At 40.9% G+C, this 25609-nt stretch overlaps 1 protein-coding gene across 2 annotated transcripts in view; it reads right to left on the minus strand.

The window, feature by feature from the left end:
• tm9sf5 (transmembrane 9 superfamily protein member 5) overlaps positions 1-25609 on the minus strand; it is a 47841-nt gene that overhangs the window by 5074 nt on the left and 17158 nt on the right. The window contains exons 8-17 of one of the 2 annotated variants that reach the window (XM_061930084.2): positions 22584-22663; positions 22405-22510; positions 18620-18670; positions 18204-18336; positions 14945-15064; positions 14823-14880; positions 14586-14745; positions 12394-12545; positions 12205-12316; positions 11971-12142 (exon numbers count right to left, since the gene is read on the minus strand). In XM_061930084.2, coding sequence (XP_061786068.2) covers positions 11971-12142; positions 12205-12316; positions 12394-12545; positions 14586-14745; positions 14823-14880; positions 14945-15064; positions 18204-18336; positions 18620-18670; positions 22405-22510; positions 22584-22663 — 1144 coding nt within the window. The remainder of the gene's footprint in view (positions 1-11970; positions 12143-12204; positions 12317-12393; positions 12546-14585; positions 14746-14822; positions 14881-14944; positions 15065-18203; positions 18337-18619; positions 18671-22404; positions 22511-22583; positions 22664-25609) is intronic. The other variant, XM_061930085.2, reaches the window with a different exon arrangement.

Genomic DNA, 25609 nt, shown 5'->3' on the forward strand with positions numbered 1-25609 from the left:
CTGTAAAGACCACAAAATGGCTCCTACTAAGCGACAGGGATCCGGTTCATGAAAAGACGCAATCTCTCCATCCGCACACGGACTACTATTTCACAGCAACTGCCTAAAGACTTTCAAGAAAAGCTGGCTACTTTCCGTGCATATTGTAAAAACAAGATAGCTGAAAAAAAGATCCGGCCAGTGAACATTATCAACATGGACGAGGTTCCACTGACTTTTGATATTCCTGTGAACCGCACTGTGGATACAACGGGAGCACGTACGGTGAATATTCGCACCACAGGGAATGAGAAGTCATCCTTCACTGTGGTTCTAGCTTGCCATGCTAATGGCCAGAAACTTCCACCCATGGTGATATTCAAAAGGAAGACCTTGCCAAAAGAGACCTTTCCAGCCGGCGTCATCATAAAAGCTAACTCGAAGGGATGGATGAAGAAAAGATGAGCGAGTGGTTAAGGTAAGTTTAAGTTTACGCGAAGAGGCCGGGTGGCTTTTTTCACGCAGCTCCGTCCATGTTGATATACGATTCCATGCGCGCCCACATCACGCTGGTTTTAATATATTATTAAAGTTTGACTGACCTATTTGACTGTTTTTTTGACATTCCTTTAGCGCAGTTAGATGCGGCTTACAACACGGGGCGGCTTATAGGTGGACAAAGTTTTGAAATATGCCGTTCATTGAAGGCGCGGCTTATAACCCAGGGCGCCTTATGGTGCGGAAAATACGGTAACCCCCAAATTTATATTTTGTTGTTTTCTTACTGTACCGAAAATGAACCGAACCGTGACCTCTAAACCGAGGTACGTATCGAAATTTTTGTGTACCGTTACACCCCTACATCGTCACCCCAAGAATCATAATGAAATCATCAGGTACCCAAAGGTTTCCACTTCTACAAAACGGAACACAAAGTAGTAAAAAGTTATATGCTGGCAGCACAGTTTGTCACCTTCTGCAAATATGAAAAAGTCTGACTGGTGCTAATCTCTGCATTCATCTGCAGTCACACGCTTGGTGAATGCAGTTGAGATCAAAGTTGGTGAAAGAGACAAAAATAAAGGCTTAATAGAAGATGGAAGGAGTGGAGATTTGGATTATTTAGCTCAAAAGTGGAAGTGATCGTGTTTTTCTCCAATCCTTGGATTACTTCCTCTGTGATAATCTTTTGACATCTCGTCCCCTCGCAGCTTCGTCTTACGATAACGTGGACGTGTTTTTCAGCGGCTGTACCAGCTCATTTATATCTCTCCGGGAAACACTTGCACAGCCATGATCCCCTCTCACTGGTGACACTTAATAATGTGACTGGTGAGCCACTCAAACCAGTGTTTGTCCAGCTTCTCCACAAAAGCAAACTCAAAGTCCATGTTGGTTTTTAGGATTACAATTTGACCCGTGCGCCCAAAGTCACACCAGAGGCAGACATAACGAACGGAATGAATAACAACCAAGGAAATGACATTATATTACTCACAGGGTTGTACGGTATACCAGGACTAGTATAGTACCGCGGTACTAATGAATCAAAAATGGTACTATACTCTGTTTGAAAAGTACTACTTCCCTATTTTTTAATTAACTAGCATGACAGCACGTCATCGTCGCGTGGTGACATTGCTGATTTTACGAGCAGAGGAGCATGTTGGGCAGCGCACACACACACACACACACACACACACACACACACACACACACACACACACACACACACACACACACACACACACACACAGAGTACTTACAAGCAGACACAGTGTGTAGACAGCAAAGGGAAAATGGACACATTTTGGCTCAAAAAGTAAAGATAAAGGTTAAGTTATAACACTGAAACACCCTCAGGAAGAGCTGCTTTAAAGACATGGCGAGCTAGCTAGCGGCTAACGTCCATCCGCAGTGTTTTAGCTACTTCTAAATCACTAATCCTGGCCTCCGTGGCGACAAATAAAGTAAGTTTCTTACAAGTATCATTATCACTGAATGACCAAGGAATAGCTAAACATGCTTCACTACACACCGTAGGAGGATACAATAGCTCACCAGCGTCACAATGTAAACAAACGCCATGGGTGGATCTACACCTGACATCCTCTGTAATGATACCAAGTACAAGAGTGTATCTAGTTGATACTACTTTGATTAGATCGATTTAATTCATATTATGTTTATAAAGTCAGAAAATATGTCCCTGGACACATGAGGACTTTGAATATGACCAATGTATGATCCTGTAACTACTTGGTATCGGATCGATACCTAAATGTGTGGTATCATCCAAAACTAATGTCAAGTATCAAAGAAGAGAAGAATAAGTGATTATTACATTTTAACAGAAGTGTAGATAGAACATGTTAAAACAGAAAATAAGCAGATATTAACAGTAAATGAACAAGTAAATTAATAATATATTTATACTGTTTGTCCCTCATAATGTGTACAAAATAATAGGTGTATAAATGACACAATATGTTACTGCATAGACTAATTAGGAGTCTTTGTTTGTTTACTTACTACTAAAAGACAAGTTGTCTAGTATGTTCACTATTTTATTTAAGGACTAAATTGCAATAATAAACATATGTTTCATGTACTAGGGCTGGGCAATATATGGAATATACCGGTACTGGATTTTTCACGGGTTTGTCTCTGTGCGATATAGAAAATGACTATATGGTGATATTGGAGTATACGTTCTCACGCAGTTGTTTTTAGCTGCAGGCATTACTCACTCTTTCTTGTCTCTCCTTCTCACAGAGACGTAAAACAAGCGCACCTTCTTACATACGTCACATACTGTCGCGCGTGCAATGTCATACGCCCTCGCCGAGCAGAGAGGTAACAGAGAGGAATGTACCATAGGTAAAGTTAGCTGTGGCAGTTAACATCTGTGGCAGGTGGTGCCGTTCGGTGTCACACCCACAAAATGCCGAGGCAACCATTTCCACATCAACACCGTATGCAAAAACTAGTCCACAACAGAAGGAGATAACGTCCGCAGGAACCTACCACATAGCGAAGGACATACACTATTTGATTTCCTATTATGCAGCTCATTTTTATTTGACACTTATTGAAATATCTTGTGTGACATCATGCACAAAAGTGCACTTTATTTGTTTTAAACTATTGTAGTGGCGTTCTGTACAAAAAGTGCACTTTAATTTAGTGTTGTTTTGATATGTCATCATACCTGCCAACTTTTGAAATCAGAAAAACCTAGTAGCCAGGGTCCAGGGGCCGCAGGCCCCGGTAGGTCCAGGACAAAGTCCTGGTGGGGGGTTCAGGCTTCGCCCCCCGACGCAAAATGATTATTAGCATTCAGACAGGTTAAAATGTTGCTAAAACCATCACTTTTCTATCAGTCACAGTGACTTTTCAAAACAAAAATATTACAGCAAAAATCATATGGGTTGATTGACATGTTTATTCTGTAAGCTAACTTCAATAGTTTGAAATTATTTTGACAGTTAATGCCAGTTATCCTGCCAACCTTTCACAAGACTTCAATTTGTTAATTGAAAGTATAAACAGTATAAACACTTTTTACAGTAAACAAATGGTAAAACAGTACTAAACAATTCCATTAAAAAAAAAATTGGTGTCATTATTAACTTTCTGTCCAAGCTTGTATAATCTAATGCCTTGTTCAATTGTAAAAAATATTCTGTGCCTAAAATTCACATTTCTATCACGATTATCATACTGTAAACATGGTAAGCTAAAATTAATAGTCCTGTCAATAGCATGGAATTACAATTCAAATGTAGTTTTTTTGTAAGCCTTTCAAAAGAATTCAAAATATGAAAAATTAATGAAAATTAATTTAAGCCATCAGACACTTGAAAAGTGGCACATCACATCTCTAATGTAATCATTTTAACTTTTCAACAGAAATAGCACTGCAAAAATATTAAGGACATACTTCTGTATTTTGGTAGTTACGCTGTCAACATTTAACAAGATTTCTTCAACTTGGACTTGAAAGCATAAATAGTATAAACACTTTTAACAGTATAACAGTACTAAACAATTCCAATAGATAACATTGGTGTCTACCTTTTTGTGGCTAAAATCCGAAAAACGTTGAAAGTTTTTTTGTCCCAACGTGGTCTTTTACATCGCTAATTCCTCCGTGTCCGATCGAAAAATCTTGTCTGCACAAGGTGCAATTCGCGTAGTTTTCACCCTTTTTGGAACGGATAATTATTCCCGGATAGGCTTTTGAATATTCTTCACGGAATGACTGCAGTTTTCTTTTCGGTTTAAGACTCGTTTGCGATTTTTCTCCGGCTGATTCCATGATCGTTCGCTCGTTTGGAAACAATGGCAACAGGTGCCTCGTGCTTGGCAGCGGTGCTATAAATAGCCTCGCGCATTTAAAAAAAAAAATTGTTTTAATTAATGAAAAACCTTATTTTTTATCACTGCAACCGTAACCCAGAATAGGTTGATGAAAACCGTACTAATTACGGGAAAACCGGAGTAGTTGGCAGGTATGTGACATCATGCACAAAAGTGCACTAATAGCTTGTTTTAAAATGTCTCTGACAATCTTGCACTTTCTGTTTGGAAATGACATGAATGTTTGTGCCACTGCTTAATAAATACAGTTTTGCTAAATAGACCTAGTTGTGATTGAAAGTTTAAAAGTAGCATATATGAATGCAGTATGAAGAAGAATGTTTTAATGTAGACACATAGAATCATCATACTGCTGTGATTATATGCATCAAGTGTTCATTCAAGGCTAAGGCCAAATATCTACATATATATGGTGTATGGTGACATGGACTAAACATATCCACATATATATGGTGTATCGTGACATGGACTAAACATATCCACATATATATGGTGTATCGTGACATGGACTAAACATATCCACATATATATGGTGTATGGTGACATGGACTAAACATATCCACATATATATGGTGTATGGTGACATGGACTAAACATATCCACATATATATGGTGTATGGTGACATGGACTAAACATATCCACATATATATGGTGTATCGTGACATGGACTATACATATCCACATATATATGGTGTATGGTGACATGGACTAAACATATCCACATATATATGGTGTATGGTGACATGGACTAAACATATCCACATATATATGGTGTATGGTGACATGGACTAAACATATCCACATATATATGGTGTATGGTGACATGGACTAAACATATCCACATATATATGGTGTATGGTGACATGGACTAAACATATCCACATATATATGGTGTATGGTGACATGGACTAAACATATCCACATATATATGGTGTATGGTGACATGGACTAAACATATCCACATATATATGGTGTATCATGACATGGACTAAACATATCCACATATATATGGTGTATCGTGACATGGACTAAACATATCCACATACCGTATTTTCCGCACTATTAGCCGCACCTAAAAACCACAAATTTACTCAAAAGCTGACAGTGCGGCTCATAACCCGGTGCGCTTTATATATGGATTAATATTAAGATTCATTTTCATAAAGTTTAGGTCTCGCAACTACGGTAAACAGCCGCCATCTTTTTTCCCCGTAGAAGAGGAAGTGCTTCTTCTTCTACGCAAGCAACCGCCAGGGTAAGCACCCGCCCCCATAGAACAGGAAGCGCTTCTTCTTCTACTGTAAGCAACCACCCGCCCGCGTAGAAGAAGAAAAAGCGCGCGGGTATTACGTTTCATTTCCTTTGTGTGTTTACATCTGTAAAGACCACAAAATGGCTCCTACTAAGCGACAGGTTTCTGGTTCATGAAAAGACGCAATCTCTCCATCCGCACACGGACTACTATTTCACAGCAACTGCCTAAAGACTTTCAAGAAAAGCTGGCTACTTTCCGTGCATATTGTAAAAACAAGATAGCTGAAAAAAAGATCCGGCCAGAGAACATTATCAACATGGACGAGGTTCCACTGACTTTTGATATTCCTGTGAACCGCACTGTGGATACAACGGGAGCACGTACGGTGAATATTCGCACCACAGGGAATGAGAAGTCATCCTTCACTGTGGTTCTAGCTTGCCATGCTAATGGCCAGAAACTTCCACCCATGGTGATATTCAAAAGGAAGACCTTGCCAAAAGAGACCTTTCCAGCCGGCGTCATCATAAAAGCTAACTCGAAGGGATGGATGGATGAAGAAAAGATGAGCGAGTGGTTAAGGTAAGTTTACGCGAAGAGGGCGGGTGGCTTTTTTCACGCAGCTCCGTCCATGTTGATATACGACTCCATGCGCGCCCACATCACGCTGGTTTTTAATATATTATTAAAGTTTGACTGACCTATCTGACTGTTTTTTTGACATTCCTTTAGCGCAGTTAGATGCGGCTTATAACACGGGGCGGCTTATAGGTGGACAAAGTTTTGAAATATGCCGTTCATTGAAGGCGCGGCTTATAACCCAGGGCGCCTTATGGTGCGGAAAATACGGTATATATGGTGTATGGTGACATGGACTAAACATATCCACATATATATGGTGTATCGTAACATGGCCTAAAAATATCCAGATATTAATAAAAGGCCATATTGCCCAGCCCTATAATGTACCCTAAGATTGTTAAAATAAAGACAATAATGACATTTTTTATGGTCCCCTTTATTTAGAAAAGTATCTAAATACATTTTGTACCACTGTATTGGTATCAAGACAACCCTAATTACTCGCTAGTTAGCAGGTTTGTGCAAAAACAAGCCACCGATGTCCACAAAGGCGTGTAGGAAGGTGAACAAGGGCCAAAGAAGAGTCTTGCGATACAGGATTTGCAAGAAAGGGTTTCATTCTTGACATTTCTAGTGAACAATGCATGACATACAGTATATGCCAGAGCTGCTTGTCAATTTACATGTACACTTTCACAAGAGGCTCCTTATGTTACAAGGTTTCATATTTACCACCCATAAATGATTAACATTGTACTAAATCAACAACTTGTAAAAGAATACGTAGTTGAATACACTGAGAAGTTAGAACGTTACTTTTTCCTATCGTTATGTCTCAACATTAAGGCAAGACTCTTCCGACGAGTCAAGGAAAACTGGAAAGTGAAGTGAAATAAGGCGTGGTGATATTCTCAGAAAGTGGAGAATGTTGGGCGCGTGCTTTGTTTAACCGGTGTTGTCTGCATGTTTTCATAGTGAATAGTGGAAGAATACAGAGTTGATACATGTTGTATATTAAAAAAGCTAAGACCAATTCAACGTACATCAGTATATGCTAGGCTATTTTTGGAAGAAAAAACATCTTATCTTTTGTGTTGCAGGTGACAATCAAATATAAGTTTCATATATGCACAGCACTTCACTTTTTCCACATTTTGTTATGTTACAGCGTTCTTTCAGGACGCCGTGAAGTGAATTACATTTATATAGCGCTTTTCTCTAGTGACTCAAAGCGCTTTACATAGTGAAACCCATCATCTAAATCAGTGTTGTTCAACTTTTTTTGAGCCAAGGCACATTGTTTTCATTGAAAAAATGCGGAGGCACACCACCAGCACAAATCATTAAAAAATGAAACTCAGTAGCCGATATTGACAGTAAAAAGTTGTTGTTGCAATTGTTGGATATGACCTTAAGGCATAACCAAGCATGCATCACTATAGCTCTTGTCTCAAAGTAGGTGTACTGTCACCACCTGTCACATCACACCCTGACTTATTTGGACTTTTTTGCTGTTTTCCTGTGTGTAGTGTTTTACTTCTTGTCTTGCGCTCCTATTTTGGTGTTTTTTTCTCTTTTTTTGGGGTATTTTCCTGTTGCAGTTTCATGTCTTCCTTTGAGCGATATTCTCCACACCTTCTTTGTTTTAGCAATCAAGAATATTTCAGTTGTTTTTATCCTTCAAATTCCGGAGGGCCCGCCTCAGGAAAAGCCTGATCCCTGCAGCTATAGCCGCCCTTAACAGCAGGCCCGGCCGACCTGTCTGACAAGCCTGTAAATGTGTGTTAGTCATGTATGATGTCTTTTTGTTATTTTTTTGTGTGTGATGTGTAATGTCTAGTGTTTAAATGTACGGCAGTGACAATGAATTTCCCCAAGGGGACCAATAAATCTAATCTAATCTAATCTTCTTTGTGGGGACATTGTTGATTGTCATGTCATGTTCGGATGTACTTTGTGGACGCCATCTTTGCTCCACAGTAAGTCTTTGCTGTCGTCCAGCATTCCGTTTTTGTTTACTTTGTAGCCAGTTCAGTTTTAGTTTCGTTCTGCATAGCCTTCCCTAAGCTTCAATGCCTTTTCTTAGGGACACTCACCTTTTGTTTAATTTTGGTTTAAGCATTAGATACTTTTTTTACCTGCACGCTGCCTCCTGCTGTTTCTGAGATCTACAAAGCAATTAGCTACCTGCTGCCACCAACTGATATGGAAGAGTATAACGTGGTAAGTCTGCCGATCTTCAGACAGCACCGACACTCAACAACAACACATTATTTGCGGATTATAATTACTGGTTTGCAAACAATATTTTTAACCCAAATAGGTGAAATTAGATAATCTCCCACGTGTGCCGCGGCGAAAAACACTGATCTAAATTACTTGTGCCGCGGCGAAAAACACTGATCTAAATTACTTGTGCCGCGGCGAAAAACACTGATCTAAATTACATTTTAAACCAGTGTGTGCGACACTGGGAGCAGGTGGGTAAAGTGTCTTGCTCAAGGACACAACGGCAGTGACTAGGATGGTGGAAGCAGGGATCGAATCTGGAACCCTCAAGTTGCTGGCACGGTCACTCTACCAACTGACCCAAATGAACTAAAATGGAATAAATTCATTTTTGTTCCCAAAATTTTACAGACAATGTGAAAAGTTTGCAAATGTATTAGAAATTAAAAAGTGCTCAAAGATAGGTGCGCCAAGCTTTGGCATCGTACTCAAAAAGACTTAATGCTGTAATTGCTGCCAAAGGTGCATCCAAAGTATTGAACAAAGGCTGTGAATATTTACCTGTATGTGATTTCTTAGTTTTTTTAATTTCAATACATTTGCAAAATTAATAAAAAACAACAATTTAAAATTGTCATTATGGGGTATTGCCTGTAGAATTTTGAGGACAAACATGAATTTATTCCATTTTGGAATAAGGCTGTAACATAAAATGTGGAAAAAGTGAAGCGCTGTGAATGTACTTATATGTAATAGAGCTAGGCCATTAATCAAATTGCGATTTGGCGTCGCCACATTATAAAAACAATAATCAAAAAAGAATAATGGGCTGTGCGACGTGCATGCAAACTCCTGAGCTAGTAACTGTGAAAGGGATGAGTACGGGTATGTGGGGGGAAAAGGACCATTTATTTGACACAGCACCAGTATCCCCAATCACTCATCTCCATTGACTTCATTTTTAAGTTGAGACTCAAAAAATTAAAAAATAAACAAAAAAGTGGGAGCTCTTGTTTACTTTTTTTTTTTTTTTTTTTAATGGGGACATATGAGAATTCTAAACCTCATTTAAAACACTTATGTATTGTTTAGGCTTTGTATTGATGATACATGCTTGTAATATTTGGCCCCTGCGCTTACTTACATCAATATGATGCAGTGCAGTTCTATACCACAATAATAAACTGACGGTTGGATTAATAGCTTATGATTAGAGATGTCCGATAATGGCTTTTTTGCCGATATCCCGATATTGTCCAACTCTTAATTACCGATTCCGATATCAACCGACACCGATATAGACAGTCATGGAATTAACACATTATTATGCCTAATTTTGTTGTGATGCCCATCTGGATGCATTAAACAATGCAACAAGGTTTTCCAAAATAAATCAACTCAAGTTATGGAAAAAAAATGCCAACATGGCACTGCCATATTTATTATTGAAGTCACAAAGTGCTTTTTTTTTTTTAACATGCTTCAAAACAGCATGAGGAGGTTGAGGTGGGCGGGGGGCGGGGTTTAGGGGTAGCGGGGGGTGTATATTGTAGCGTCCCGGAAGAGTTAGTGCTGCAAGGGGTTCTGGGTATTTGTTCTGTTGTGTTTATGTTGTGTTACGGTGCGGATGTTCCCCCGAAATGTGTTTGTCATTGTTTGGTGTGGGTTCACAGTGTGGCGCATATTTGTAACAGTGTTAAAATTGTTTACACGCCCACCCTCAGTGTGACCTGTATGGCTGGTGACCAGAGGTGGGTAGAGTAGCCAGAAATTGTACTCAAGTAAGAGTACTGTTACTTTAGAGATTTATTACTCAAGTAAAAGTAAGGAGTAGTCACCCAAATATTTACTTGAGTAAAAGTAAAAAGTATGTTGTAAAAAAACTACTCAAGTACTGAGTAACTGATGAGTAACATACACACACATATCATATATATATATATATATATATATATATATATATATACACACACACACACACATATATATATATATATATATATATATATATATACATACATTGATATATACAGTATATAATTTATATTTATTTTTTTGGCCGTTTTTGTTTACATGTTAATAGTGTTTTAATGAATATACATGCATGTTTAACACATATAGATTCCTTTCTTTCATGAAGACAAGAATATAAGTTGGTTTATTACCTGATTCTGATTACTTGCATTGATTGGAATCAGACAGTAGTGATGACAAACGTCCACGTTTTCAAATGGAGGAGAAAAAAAGTTCCTCCTTTCTGTCTAATACCACATGAAAGTGGTTGGTTTTTGGCATCTTATTTGTCCAGCTTCCATATTCGTTTTTATACACTTTACAAGAAATACCGTACATTGGCGGCAAACTCCGTAGCTTGCTAGCTTGTTTGGGCAGGCTTTCGGAGACTCTTATTTTGAAAGCGCAAGCGCGATGGAGCGGCACTTTTATTGTGAAGACAGGAACTGTGCAGTCAGTCTTTAGGCTTTTGACGGGGTGTACGGTTGAAATAAAAAATTGTCTTTTTTCCTTCACACTTTTGATTGATTGATTGGAACTTTTATTCGTAGATTGCACAGTACAGTACATATTCCGTACAATTGACCACTAAATGGTAACACCCCAATAAGTTTTTCAACTTGTTTAAGTCAGGTCATGTGACCCCTGGCTCTGTTTGATTGGTCCAACGTCACCAGTGACTGCATCTGATTGGTGGAACGGAGTGAACGTCACCAGTGACTGTATTTGTTGAAACGCAGGCACTATGAAGGTCTGTCTGACAGACCAAAACAAACAAAGCGTGCATTAACAGATCGATAAAAATTAGTAGCGAGTAGCGAGCTGAATGTAGATAAAAGTAGCGGAGTAAAAGTAGCGTTTCTTCTCTATAAATATACTCAAGTAAAAGTAAAAGTATGTTGCATTAAAACTACTCTTAGAAGTACAATTTATCCCAAAAGTTACTCAAGTAGATGTAACGGAGTAAATGTAGCGCGTTACTACCCACCTCTGCTGGTGACCAAGTATGATTTGCATTCACTTGTGTGTGTGAAAAGCCGTAGATATTATGTGACTGGGCTGGCACGCAAAGGCAGTGCCTTTAAGGTTTATTGGCGCTCTGTACTTCTCCCTACGTCCGTGTACACAGCGGCCTTTTAAAAAGTCATACATTTTACTTTTTGAAACCGATACCAATCATTTCCGATATCACATTTTAAAGCATTTAGCGGCCGATAATATCGGTAGTCCGATATTATAGGACATCTCTACTTATGTTTTTAAAGGCCACATTTTCATCCACTTTACAAGTGACCTGGTCTGTACATGCTGTTGGATTTCACATGAAAAAGCTCTTTATCAGTGCTGACTCATCTATGAAGAGACAACAGTTTGACAATAGCTTTAACAACTTCCTGGTGCTATATTGCGCTTGTACCAGGATGGGGATCCTGATAGTACCATTGAAAAAGGCCACGCCCCTTTAAAGCTTGGACATACATTGAACTGCTGCTGCTTATGGGCTTTGATTTGGTGCGGTGAGGCTCACCTGTGAAGAGGAAGAAGATGAGGACCATGATCAAGGTGTATCCGAAGTAGAGGAAGGTGCTGGCTGCGCCGATGATTTGCAGCTTGGATAAGAAATAATGCACGGCGTATATGAAGAGGTAGACCGCGGTGAAGCCGCTGGTCAGGAAGGACCGCCACCACCAGTGGTAGTCCTGGACACACAAATGAGGCCACTTTAACACCCAGTAAGTGTTGATTTATTGTGTTTGTGTACCTCAGCACATAAGTGGAAGTAGCAGAGCAGAATGGTGGCCTCCGAGCATGTGATGAGCAGAATGATGAAAACCAGGAACAGGAAGCCGAACATGTAGTACATCTGATGGGACCTTTCACGGTACAATAACAAAAATAAACAAACGTGAGCGAGACCAGTGAAGTGAGCATTCCCCACCAAGCCGCTTACCAAATGCTATTGAGGATGAAGAAGAGTTGGATGAAGATGCAGCCAAAGGGCAGGATGCCCCCCATCACTATTCCAGGAATAGGCTTGGTGAAGAACGACTGCTCGGGAATTTGGCGGGGTATTTGATTGGTTCTCACTGGTTGCCCGATTGCCTGCATGAGCGCAAAAAGTACAAACAAATATGCAATTGTTTTACAGCAGAAACTGAATATAAATGTCCGCATTCAGAATTTGGCCAAATATTGGGGAAACGGTCTCTCAGATCTCACAAAACATTCACGTAATCATCAAGATAGTAACTGTGTCTGGCTTTTCTTAGCTGTTGGACAAAACAGCAAGCAAACATCCACTTGAGCTAACACTAATCGTGTTACAATACTTGTGTCCACTATATTATATTGTTCTTGTTGAAAGTGTTTAACTCACTGCTTTTTATACTTATGACTCTTAAAACATATTTTATTAATGCAGTGGTTCTGAAACATATTTCACCAAGTATCACCTCAGAAAACACTTGTCTCTCCAACTACCACCATAATGACAACATTAAATACAGTAGTGTAGTAGACCTAAGTATTCATTAAGTACCACCATAATGACATTAAATACAGTAGTGTAGTAGATCTAAGTATTCATTAAGTACCACCATAATGACAACATTAAATACAGTAGTGTAGTAGACCTAAGTATTCATTAAGTACCACCATAATGACATTAAATACAGTAGTGTAGTAGATCTAAGTATTCATTAAGTACCACCATAATGACAACATTAAATACAGTAGTGTAGTAGACCTAAGTATTCATTAAGTACCACCATAATGACAACATTAAATACAGTAGTGTAGTAGACCTAAGTATTCATTAAGTACCACCATAATGACAACATTAAAATACAGTAGTGTAGTAGACCTAAGTATTCATTAAGTACCACCATAATGACATTAAATACAGTAGTGTAGTAGACCTAAGTATTCATTACGTACTACCATAATGACAACATTAAATACAGTAGTGTAGTAGACCTAAGTATTCATTAAGTACCACCATAATGACATTAAATACAGTAGTGTAGTAGACCTAAGTATTCCTTAAGTACCACCATAATGACAACATTAAATACAGTAGTGTAGTAGACATAAGTATTCATTAAGTACCACCATAATGACATTAAATACAGTAGTGTAGTAGACCTAAGTATTCATTAAGTACCACCATAATGACAACATTAAATACAGTAGTGTAGTAGACCTAAGTATTCATTAAGTACCACCATAATGACAACATTAAATACAGTAGTGTAGTACGCCTAAGTATTCATTAAGTACCACCATAATGACAACATTAAATACAGTAGTGTAGTAGACCTAAGTATTCATTAAGTACCACCATAATGACAACATTAAAACACAGTAGCGTAGTAGACCTAAGTATTCATCAAGTACCACCATAATGACCTACATTAAAATACCAGTAGCGTAGTAGGCCCAAATATTCAAACAAGGCAGATGTTTTATTTAACAGGTACATTTAATCGTTTTGGCCACAGTAACATTTCACAGTTCGAACGGTAACACTATTTTAATAATTCATTGATTTTTTTTGGCATACCGCTAGATGGAGTTTGAGAATGACTGCATTATTAGTAGGGATGTGGATCTTTGGGCACTACACCATTCCATACTTGGGGATAAAGATTTGATTTAAAAATATTCTCGATTCAAAATCTAAAATGTGTTTTATTTACATTGGGTCACACTTATATAATTAACTACATTCTTCGATAAAATAAATAACAGATCGTATGTCTTTTTTATATTACTTATAAGAAAAGTGGTTTTGTTAAGTAAAATTCTAGCCTAACGATTAATAAAGTCAAATATAAATAAGGCAACAGGAGAAGTATCCAACACTTCTCTTGTCTCATGTAAAAGTGTACAGCAGATATAGATCATCTACATCAACTGTATGATTTGCCTGAGTGGCTAAACTGGGAAAGATAAAATAAAATACTTTTTTAAAATTGATTTGATTTTTTTGAAATCGAAGAAGAGTCATTACAAATAAAAATCGAGATTTTTCGAAAAAAAAAATATTATTTTTACGCTGCTAATTATTCTATTTCCAACGTGAAGCATTTCTGTCCCAGGATGCATTGTGTTTAGCGGTAAGAGGCTCCACATGATACGTACGGCCTTCTTGAATCCAAAGTAGGCACCGATGAAAGTGAGCGGCACGGAAATCCCGAACCACAGGGCCAGGATTGCTACCAGGGTCCCGAAGGGGATGGCTGCTGAGGACCCTTCCACCCAAAGGATCAGGTTCATCAGGAAGAAGTCGGCAAACACGATACTGAAGAAGCGCCATGTTAAAAGGAGAATGGACAGAATAAAACAGCAAAGAGAGATATTTTGTGAGCGTGAACAAACCCAGGGCACAAGAGAGCTGTCAACAGGACGTTTGTCTTCCACTTTTCTCCTCCAAAGGCTGCAAAAAAAAGTTAAGATGAGCACACACAAACTTGTATTATAAACACAACTTTCCATCTTACTTTTGTACAGGCGTGCTGACACATAGCCAGCAGGGGTGCCCAGCAGGACCCAGAGGACCACGGAGCACGTCATCAGGGCGCCTCTGTTGGCCGGCGACAGGAAGCCAAGGCAGGCCAGGACTACAGCGGGGGAAGTCATCACATTAGAACACTAGTACTGTTAGGGTTGCAAAATGCCGGGAATTAGAGATGCGCGGTTTGCGGGCACAACCGCGGAGTCCGCGGATTATCCGCGGATCGGGCGGATGAAATTTAAAAAAATTAGATTTTATCCGCGGGTCGGGTCGGGTCGGGCGGTTGAAATAAAAAAAATTAGATTTTAAATAGATTCAGGCGGGTGGCAGTTAAACCAATTCGGAAATATATATACATAGTTAAATGTTGTTACCCACATACGAAAAACGAGCAGGCACCTGCTGCATATGCCACAACAGAAGAAAAAAAAAGAAAAGAGATGGACACTTTTACGGAGCGGAGAAGGGACGCCTCGCCGGGGTCCGGGACCGAGGCCCCTTCCCCCGAGAGGGCCCCACCGGGAGCCGTAGCTGAGGCGATCCGCGAGAAGGGTCCGACGCACGTCCAGGGTCACCACCGCGCCCACCGCACCGACACCCCGCCTCGTCCGCCTTCGCCGCGGCCGGCGTCACGCGCAGCAGGTAAGCAGCTTACCTGCCCGCCACCCCCGTGGCCGGGGGCTCGTAACAGGGGTCACTCCGCGCGCTCCGCCCGCGCAGCTTACCTGCCCGCCACCCCTGTTGCCGGGGGCGCGTAACAGGGGTCACTCCGCGCGCAGTGCGCTCACGAAAGGGGTGGGGCTCACCCTGGTTGATATAGACAGCAGGACGGTGGCCATGGAAGTCGGAACCCGCTAAGGAGTGTGTAACAACCCACCTGCCGAATCAACTAGCCCTGAAAATGGATGGCGCTGGAGCGTCGGGCCCATACCCGGCCGTCGCCGGCAGCGAGACGCGCTTGGAGGTGCGCTCAGCGCGGCTCCCATATGATTGCGCACTGGTGTGCGTCTGGGTCGTGACAGCGTGGCACGCGAATGTCTGTGCTGCATTGGATCAGTCTCCTTTCTTTAACAGGCAAAAGCTTTATAACCTCACTAATGCCTTGCATCGTCTATATTAGATATATAACAACGGGCGGGTGCGGTTCTGATCAAATGTTACATCGGGTGGATGGCGGATGGTTGACGACTTTCTGATGTGGTTGCGGATGAAATAATTGCCTATCCGCGCATCTCTACCGGGAATATTCAAAGTTAGAAACTTTCCATGGGAATTAACGGGAATTTATGGGAATAAACATTGAATGCAACATGCTAGATCTTGCAGCATGATTATTAGCTAAAACAACCTGATTTAATGCAAATTCAGTGGAATTTCAACCCTGCACTGTGCATTCCTCCATCACATGTGCAGTGCATTCTTCCATCACATGCCCAGATAATTCCCAGCATGCTCCACACTACAGCAGGGCTATTGAGGCCACACTGGTATTTGAGCCCAAGGACTTCATCCAGTCAGGTCATTTTTAATGGGGTAAATATATTTGATCTATGGTATTTAAGTTTAATAGGGGCGTAATTTCTTGTTACTGTATGACTGTAGGCTACTCAAATACTAAATGAAAAAGTGTCGTTTCCTCTGCCTTCTGTTCTGCTAGTCATTCTGTTGTCACACAAGAATGTAGCTTATAGTTTGATTTAGCATGCTGATTGACTGTTCATTTATTCATCTAGCCTATTTCTATTCATTTGTCCATCAATAAAATATTTTTAAAGACTACTCCAATTGCTTAGCTGACTATTTATATCTGTGTGTGGCATTGCATTAGTCTTTTACAACAATAAATAAATACAAACAGAATAATGCCACGTACACCATCTGATGTGTGGAGACATTTCACCCCAACAAATGTAGGCAGAAAGGTTGTGTATTAGAGATGCGCGGTTTGCGGGCACAAACGCGGAGTCCGCGGATTATCCGCGGATCGGGCGGATGAAATTTAAAAAAATTAGATTTTGTCCGCGGGTCGGGCGGTTGAAATAAAAAAAAAATTAGATTTTAAATAGATTCAGGCGGGTGGCAGTTAAACCAATTCGGAAATATATATACATAGTTAAATGTTGTTACCCACATACGAAAAACGAGCAGGCACCTGCAGCATATGCCACAACAGAAGAAAAAAAAAAAGAAGAGATGGACACTTTTACGGAGCGGAGAAGGGACGCCTCGCCGGGGTCCGGGACCGAGGCCCCTTCCCCCGAGAGGGCCCCATCGGGAGCCGTAGCTGAGGCGATCCGCGAGAAGGGCCCGACGCACGTCCAGGGTCACCACCGCGCCGACACCCCGCCTCGTCCGCCTTCGCCGCGGCCGGCGTCACGCGCAGCAGGTAAGCAGCTTACCTGCCCGCCACCCCTGTGGCCGGGGGCTCGTAACAGGGGTCACTCCGCGCGCTCCGCCCGCGCAGCTTACCTGCCCGCCACCCCTGTTGCCGGGGGCGCGTAACAGGGGTCACTCCGCGCGCAGTGCGCTCACGAAAGGGGTGGGGCTCACCCTGGTTGATATAGACAGCAGGACGGTGGCCATGGAAGTCGGAACCCGCTAAGGAGTGTGTAACAACCCACCTGCCGAATCAACTAGCCCTGAAAATGGATGGCGCTGGAGCGTCGGGCCCATACCCGGCCGTCGCCGGCAGCGAGACGCGCTTGGAGGTGCGCTCAGCGCGGCTCCCATATGATTGCGCACTGGTGTGCGTCTGGGTCGTGACAGCGTGGCACGCGAATGTCTGTGCTGCATTGGATCAGTCTCCTTTCTTTAACAGGCAAAAGCTTTATAACCTCACTAATGCCTTGCATCGTCTATATTAGATATATAACAACGGGCGGGTGCGGTTCTGATCAAATGTTACATCGGGTGGATGGCGGATGGTTGACGACTTTCTGATGCGGTTGCGGATGAAATAATTGCCTATCCGCGCATCTCTATTGTGTATACATTTGCAAATAAAAAGAGCTATGTCAAAAATGCCACAAAGATGCAACAGCATATAGACATGTGCCCAATAATATATCATTATTGGAATTCCCCATTCATTCCCATGGACTGTGTCCAACTTTGAATAATGGTCAATATTTCCAAACTTCCCGAGCTTAACTTCCTGTGGTAAATTTCCGGAAAGTTTCCGGAAATTTACCACATCATTGCAACCCTAAGTACTGTCGCTGCTATTGATTGCCAGCCCTTCTTACAGAGGGTGATGAAGGTCATGATGAAGATCTGCGTTCCCTGGCCGAGGAATATGGAGAGCAGCATGCCCTTCCTGGGTGGCCGGAACACATCCCCATGCACCTGCTTCCAGCCGGACTCCTCCTGGGCGTCTTCCTGTGGGGGGGAAAGGAGAAGAATGAGAAGGCTAGTCAACAGAGTGCATGACATGAGCGGTAAAACCAAGGACTACACAGTGGGTTACAGTTAACTAAATCTGACACGTTTGCTGTGCTACGACTCCAATGTATCCTTCAAACATATAGTGTGTGGTTCAGGTCTTGACACATTTTTACATTCCTCTCCCATGTGTGTTGTTGCAGTCATCTCACACCCTCACACACACGCACACACCTGATTGAAGTACCACAACAGATGTGGGTGTTTTTGGTACGCTTACATAAATGGGAGAGGATTTCAGCGTGGTCGGTGGAACCTTTATCAAGTCTGCCTGTGAAATGTGACAACACGTTCAGTACTTTCTGACGCAAAACAAACTAGCAGATACTTTTTTCCCCCCCAATCAAATACACCACCGCCAATACACTCATGTGCTACAGTGTCAACTAGGGATGGGTACATGTTCACCTGGCAAAACGGTAATGGTACCACTTTTCTGTACTTCCATGTGTGTATTGTGGAGAATGCATATATGTTTAACAGTTCTTTCTTTATTCATAGTCATGTTTAAAGCAGCTAACATTTTCCCACGTGTACTCTTTTTGCTTGTATCTTATGTCCGCAAGTAGGGATGTCCCGATCCGATATTTGGATCGGATCGGCCGCCGATATTTGCAAAAAAATGCGCATCGGCAAGGCATGGGAAAATGCCGATCCAGATCCAGTTTAAAAAAAACTCCGGTCCGTGTTTTCCAACGCACTGATTTAAATAATACATTCCACTTTTCTGCTGCTCCCTAATTTCCGTTCCGCATTTTCCAGCACACCTTCAACACATCCACAATTCTCACGCAGTTGCTTTTAGCTGCTGGCATTACACGACAGGCTCTTCTCACTCTTTCCTGTGTCTCCCTCTTACAGACAGCGAGCGCACCTTCTTACACACGTCACATACTGTCACGTCATACGTCACATACTGTCACGTCATACGTCACATACGTATACGCCCTCTCCCAGCAGAGAGCGAGGTAGCGGCATGGCTAACGTTAGCTGTGATGCTAGCGCAGCCGCTAAGGTGCGCGCCTGCTCAAGCGTCCTCTGCGCACGGCAAATATATGCCACGCACAAAATCAAATAAAAAAAATAAGCGCATAACAATTTTCGACACACGACAGAGAAAAACAGTTTTCGTCATCATTGTTCAAATATTGTAACGTCTGTCGAGACGCTTATCTCCATTTGGTGCCACACGTCCACACCATCAAAATGCCGAGGCAAACATTTCCACATCAACACCGTATGAAAAAAATAGTGATTTTTTTTTAGTTGTGATTTCCCTCTCTGCATGAAAGTTTAAAAGTAGCATATATTAATGCAGTATGAAGAAGAATGTTTTAATGTAGACGCATAGAATCATCGTACTGCTGTGATTATATGCATCAAGTGTTCATTCAAGGCTAAGGCAAAATATCGAGATATATTTCGTGTATCGCAATATGGCCTTAAAATATCGCAATATTAAAAAAAGGCCATATCGCCCAGCCCTAGTTCAATGATGCCATTTCTGTTTGTCATGTATAATTTTGTCTATTTTGTGTTTATCCTTAAATAAACAGGTCAGTTTCTTGTTACCAACCATTGTGTATTATTCAAACTCCCCTAATTCAGCTGGCTAGTTGTTATCAAGAGTACTAAAACCCTTTTCAACATGATTCTGACAACTAAGTAGGCTAAATAACTTTAAACTTTAATACATGCTCGGATAGGCCAGTATCGGTCAGTATCGGTATCGGATCGGAAGTGCAAAAACAATATCGGTATCGGATCGGAAGTGCAAAAACCTGGATCGGGACATCCCCATCCGCAAGTAAACTCTGTGCTTTACTTTGAAGGGGTTGGAATGTGGGAGTATAGCATACTCTCTTTTTATCTTATCAGTATTACAACAATGAGGCTGTCTTCCATTTTATTTCTGCCCCAACACTTTCCTTTCTTTCCAGGAAGTGAACACAATTAAATTGACAGAATCTTAGCAAACAAAATATATTCAGTTCAGTTTGTCCTCTGTGTTGCCATAGTCAGGAAGCAATAGTATTATACTTTTAGACACCAGCTATTTGACTGTAGCGTTTTTGGCAGTCGGAATTGCCATGTAAAATTGCCAATAGGGATGTCCCGATCCAGGTTTTTGCACTTCCGATCCGATACCGATATTGTTTTTATATTTCCGATCCGATACCGATACTGACCGATACTGGCCTATCCGAGCATGTATTAAAGTTTAAAGTTATTTAGCCTACTTAGTTGTCAGAATCATGTTGAAAAGGGTTTTAGTACTCTTGATAACAACTAGCCAGCTGAATTAGGGGAGTTTGAATAATACACAATGGTTGGTAACAAGAAACTGACCTGTTTATTCAAGGATAAACACAAAATAGACAAAATTATACATGACAAACAGAAATGGCATCATTGAACTTGGGCTGGGCGATATGGCCTTTTTTTAATATTGCGATATTTTAAGGCCATATTGCGATACACGATATATATCTCGATATTTTGCCTTAGCCTTGAATGAACACTTGATGCATATAATCACAGCAGTATGATGATTCTATGTGTTTTGATTGATTGATTGAGACTTTTATTAGTAGGTTGCACAGTGAAGTACATATTCCGTACAATTGACCACTAAATGGTAACACCCCAATAAGTTTTTCAACTTGTTTAAGTCGGGGTCCACTTAAATTGATTCAAGATACAGATATATACTATCAGATATATACTATCATCATAATACAGTCATCACACAAGATAATCACATTGAATTATTTACATTATTTATAATCCAGGGTGTGGAGGGGGGCGCCGGATGTAAGTGTCAAAAAGACAGCCAAAAGAGTTCGATATGAGAATAAATCTAAAGTTAAAATATAGGGTAGAAATGCACCCATTTGCAGGAAATGTAGTCTTGATTTTCAAAATTGTCTTTCAAGGCTTGCATGTCTACATTAAAACATTCTTCTTCATACTGCATTAATATATGCTACTTTTAAACTTTCATGCAGAGAAGGAAATCCCAACTAAAAAAAATCACTAATTTTTTCATACGGTGTTGATGTGGAAATTTTTGCCATTTTGATGGTGTGGAGTCTGGACGTGTGGCACCGAATGGAGATAAGCGTCTCGACAGACGTCACAATATTTGAACAATGATGACGAAAACTGTTGTCTCTGTCGTGTCCGTGTGTCGAAAATTGTTATGCGCTTATTTTTTTATTTGATTTTGTGCGTGACATAGATTTGCCGTGCGCAGAGGACGCTTGAGCAGGCGCGCACCTTAGCGGCTGCGCTAGCATCACAGCTAACGTTAGCCATGCTGCTACCTCGCTCTCTGCTGGGAGAGGACGTATACGTATGTGACGTGTGTCGTGACAGTATGCGACGTGTGTAAGAAGGTGCGCTCGCTGTCTGTGAGAGGGAGACACAGGAAAGAGTGAGAAGAGCCTGTCGTGTAATGCCAGCAGCTAAAAGCAACTGCGTGAGAATTGTGGATGTGTTGAAGGTGTGCTGGAAAATGCAGAACGGAAATTACGGAGCAGCAGAAAAGTGGAATGTATTATTTAAATAGGTGCGTTGGAAAACACGGACCGGAGTTTTTTCAAACTGGATCTGGATCGGCATTTTCCCATGCCTTGCCGATACGCAATTTTTGGCAAATATCGGATCAGAACATGTATGACCACATTGTGGAATTGCCAATGCTAGTAATAGCCTGTATGGCACATCTGATGTAAATGATCAGGTATGTTTGCTTTGTCGGCATGGAAAATTATAGCATTACCAACAGGCAGTCCGCAATAAATACGCCTTTTTTCCCCGCCAACTACTTGAGCCGGTGCGGAGTCTGCAACCTGATGTGACGTCGGGTGCTAAAAGGTTTGTAAATATGGTAGCGAAAGTCAGTATGCGCTAGTACCGACAAAATATATAAAAATACTAAATTCAGTACCCATTCCTAGTAACAAAGCAAGAAATGTTTAACTAGGGGAATGTTTTTACCACCTGGTCCACCTGGTTGTATCTGGCAATGTCCTTGTGCAGCGTTCTCAGCATGATCATGGCAACCATGCCGGACAAGAAGAGCACGATGACCAAAGAGTTCATGATGCTAAGAGACAAAGATAAATGTTACAAACTATAAACACTCTTGTGGGAATGTGTTGATTAGTTGGCACGCCCACCTAAACCACTGGATGTTTGTGTGGGGCATGGAGACCAGGATGTAGTCCCAGCGGGAAGCCCACTTGATTTTATTGTTTTCCTGTAAAAAAAAGAAGATGAACATTTATCATTATTGTAAAATAAGTCACCTACTACCAGGGTTGGGTATTAGCAAGGACTTCATTATACAATACAATGATGTGATATTTTTGATGTATTGCAATTTTTTACAGAGTTAATTGATAAATGTAACATGCAGCCAAAAATACAAGCTGTATGTATGTAAACTAGAGGACAGTAATAATTCATTGGACAAACTGAGTCAAAAAGAATATGATTCAAATGATCCATTGCCATTTATTGCAATTCTACAGAAAGTTAATCAAGTTTATTGCCACTTACCGTATTTTCCGCACTATAAGGCGCACCTAAAAACCACAAATTTTCTCAAAAGCTGACAGTGCGCCTTATAACCCGGTGCGCTTTATATATGGATTAATATTAAGATTCATTTTCATAAAGTTTCGGTCTCGCAACTTCGGTAAACAGCCGCCATCTTTTTTCCCGGTAGAACAGGAAGCGCTTCTTCTTCTACGCAAGCAACCGCCAAGGTAAGCACCCGCCCCCATAGAACAGGAAGCGCTTCTTCTTCTACTGTAAGCAACCACCCGCCCGCGTAGAAGAAGAAAAAGCGCGCGGATATTACCGTACGTTTCATTTCCTTTGTGTGTTTACATCTGTAAAGACCACAAAATGGCTCCTACTAAGCGACAGGGATCCGGTTCATGAAAAGACGCAATCTCTCCATCCGCACACGGATTACTATTTCACAGCAACTGATATTCCTGTGAACCGCACTGTGGATACAACGGGAGCACGTACGGTGAATATTCGCACCACAGGGAATGAGAAGTCATCCTTCACTGTGGTTCTAGCTTGCCATGCTAATGGCCAGAAACTTCCACCCATGGTGATATTCAAAAGGAAGACCTTGCCAAAAGAGACCTTTCCAGCCGGCGTCATCATAAAAGCTAACTCGAAGGGATGGATGAAGAAAAGATGAGCGAGTGGTTAAGGTAAGTTTAAGTTTACGCAAAGAGGCCGGGTGGCTTTTTTCACGCAGCTCCGTCTATGTTGATATACGATTCCATGCGCGCCCACATTACGCTGGTTTTAATATATTATTAAAGTTTGACTGACCTATCTGACTGTTTTTTTGACATTCCTTTAGCGCAGTTAGATGCGGCTTACAACACGGGGCGGCTTATAGGTGGACAAAGTTTTGAAATATGCCGTTCATTGAAGGCGCGGCTTATAACCCAGGGCGCCTTATGGTGCGGAAAATACGGTAAATGTAAAAAAAAAAAAAAGCCCTCTACTTCTTAAAGGTGAATTGCATTTTTTTAATATATATATATATATATATATATATATATATATATATATATATATATATATATATATATATATATATATATCTTTTAGCGCAAGACTTGTGTTCCCCATTTAGATGAACATCATAACCCTCACTCAGGTAAAAAAAATAGATATACAAATCTAGGAGCAAACGAGCAGAATAGCATGTCAGTGTGTCCGCAGCAGCAGTACTTCCTCCGTCAGCGATGCGCTGTGGTACTAAAAGTAGTTCCTTAGCGTTAGCTCTCAGAATAACAATTAGGGATGGGTACCGTTTACATATGAACCGATACGGTACCGATTTGCTTAGGAGGGTAACGGTACACAAAAATTTCGGTTCGGTACGTACCTCGGTTTAGAGGTCACGGTTCGGTTCATTTTCGGTACAGTAAGAAAACAACAAAATATACATTTTTGGGTTATTTATTTACCAAATTTGCAAAATCTTCCACCAAAAATATTTTTCTTAGTGGAATATTTGATGTGAAGTAATGGGAACCTTGGATAGGTCAATAATTCATAATAACATTGATTTTGATTCAATATTATGTTTTGAGCAATGACAGTTTGAAAGAAAAAATAGTATTTTTAGAATGTGCCGTGGGCCTTTAAAACATTAGCTGTGGGCCGCAAATGGCCTCCGGGGCACACTTTTGACACCCCTGCTATAGATAATAAAAAATTAAATGTGATAAATCTATGGATAAAAAGCAGAGGCTGGCGACGCATGCGCGTTTATCATATCTCTCTCTCTGTCTCTGTCTCTGCCCCTCCCTCACCAATGCTGCTGTTTGTTTTGTTTTTAACCCCTTCTCAACCCTGTACGTACATTGAAAATACACGCAACCCTGACTCAAAATGCCGGACATTTGAGGCATTTAAGAAACTCCGCCCTGACAGCTCCGCAAAAGAGGACATGTCTGGTGAAAAGAGGACGTATAGTCAGTCTATCCTAGCCCGTTAGCTGCTAGCATGCCGTGTGTTGTGCCTCGGTGTGCATTGTTTACACAACTTGCGTTACGCTACTTAATATGTCCGTGTGGAAACTCGTTCGGTACACCTCCGAACCGAACCGAACCGAACCCCCGTACCGAAACGGTTCAATACAAATACACGTACCGTTACACCCCTAGATTTGCGGTACCTGCGAATTGACATGAGTATTCCACAGTACAAATTTTCCCGACTTTTGTGTGTTGTTTTTGATAATAAAATCTATTTTTTTTTACTGAAACACTAAGAATATTGTGATTATAACAACTGTTGTCCAGTTATTATATCTTGTTTCATTATCACATTTCTGAGTCTCATTTGCAAGTATGCCATCCATCCATCCATCCATTTTCTACCGCTTGTCCCTTTTGGGGTCGCTGGGGGTGCTGGAGCCCATCTCAGCTACATGCCAATAAATTGTAATTCCAGTTGAAAGTCCAAGACGTTAGAAAGCAGTAGTGTATAGTTTGTGGTGTGTTGGCTAGTCAGTTCAGTCTCTGCTGAATCTAGTCTTTTGTTGCACCCTAAAAAGTGTGTATACTGTGTGTATTGTCCTTTTTACTCACTAGCTGTTTGATTGTAACTTGCATCTTAGTTGTAGTTTTCACTAACAAATTTGGAGGTGTTGAAATCCCCA

This window comes from Nerophis lumbriciformis, linkage group LG36 (genome assembly GCF_033978685.3).
Source record: "Nerophis lumbriciformis linkage group LG36, RoL_Nlum_v2.1, whole genome shotgun sequence".
NCBI lineage: Eukaryota > Metazoa > Chordata > Actinopteri > Syngnathiformes > Syngnathidae > Nerophis > Nerophis lumbriciformis.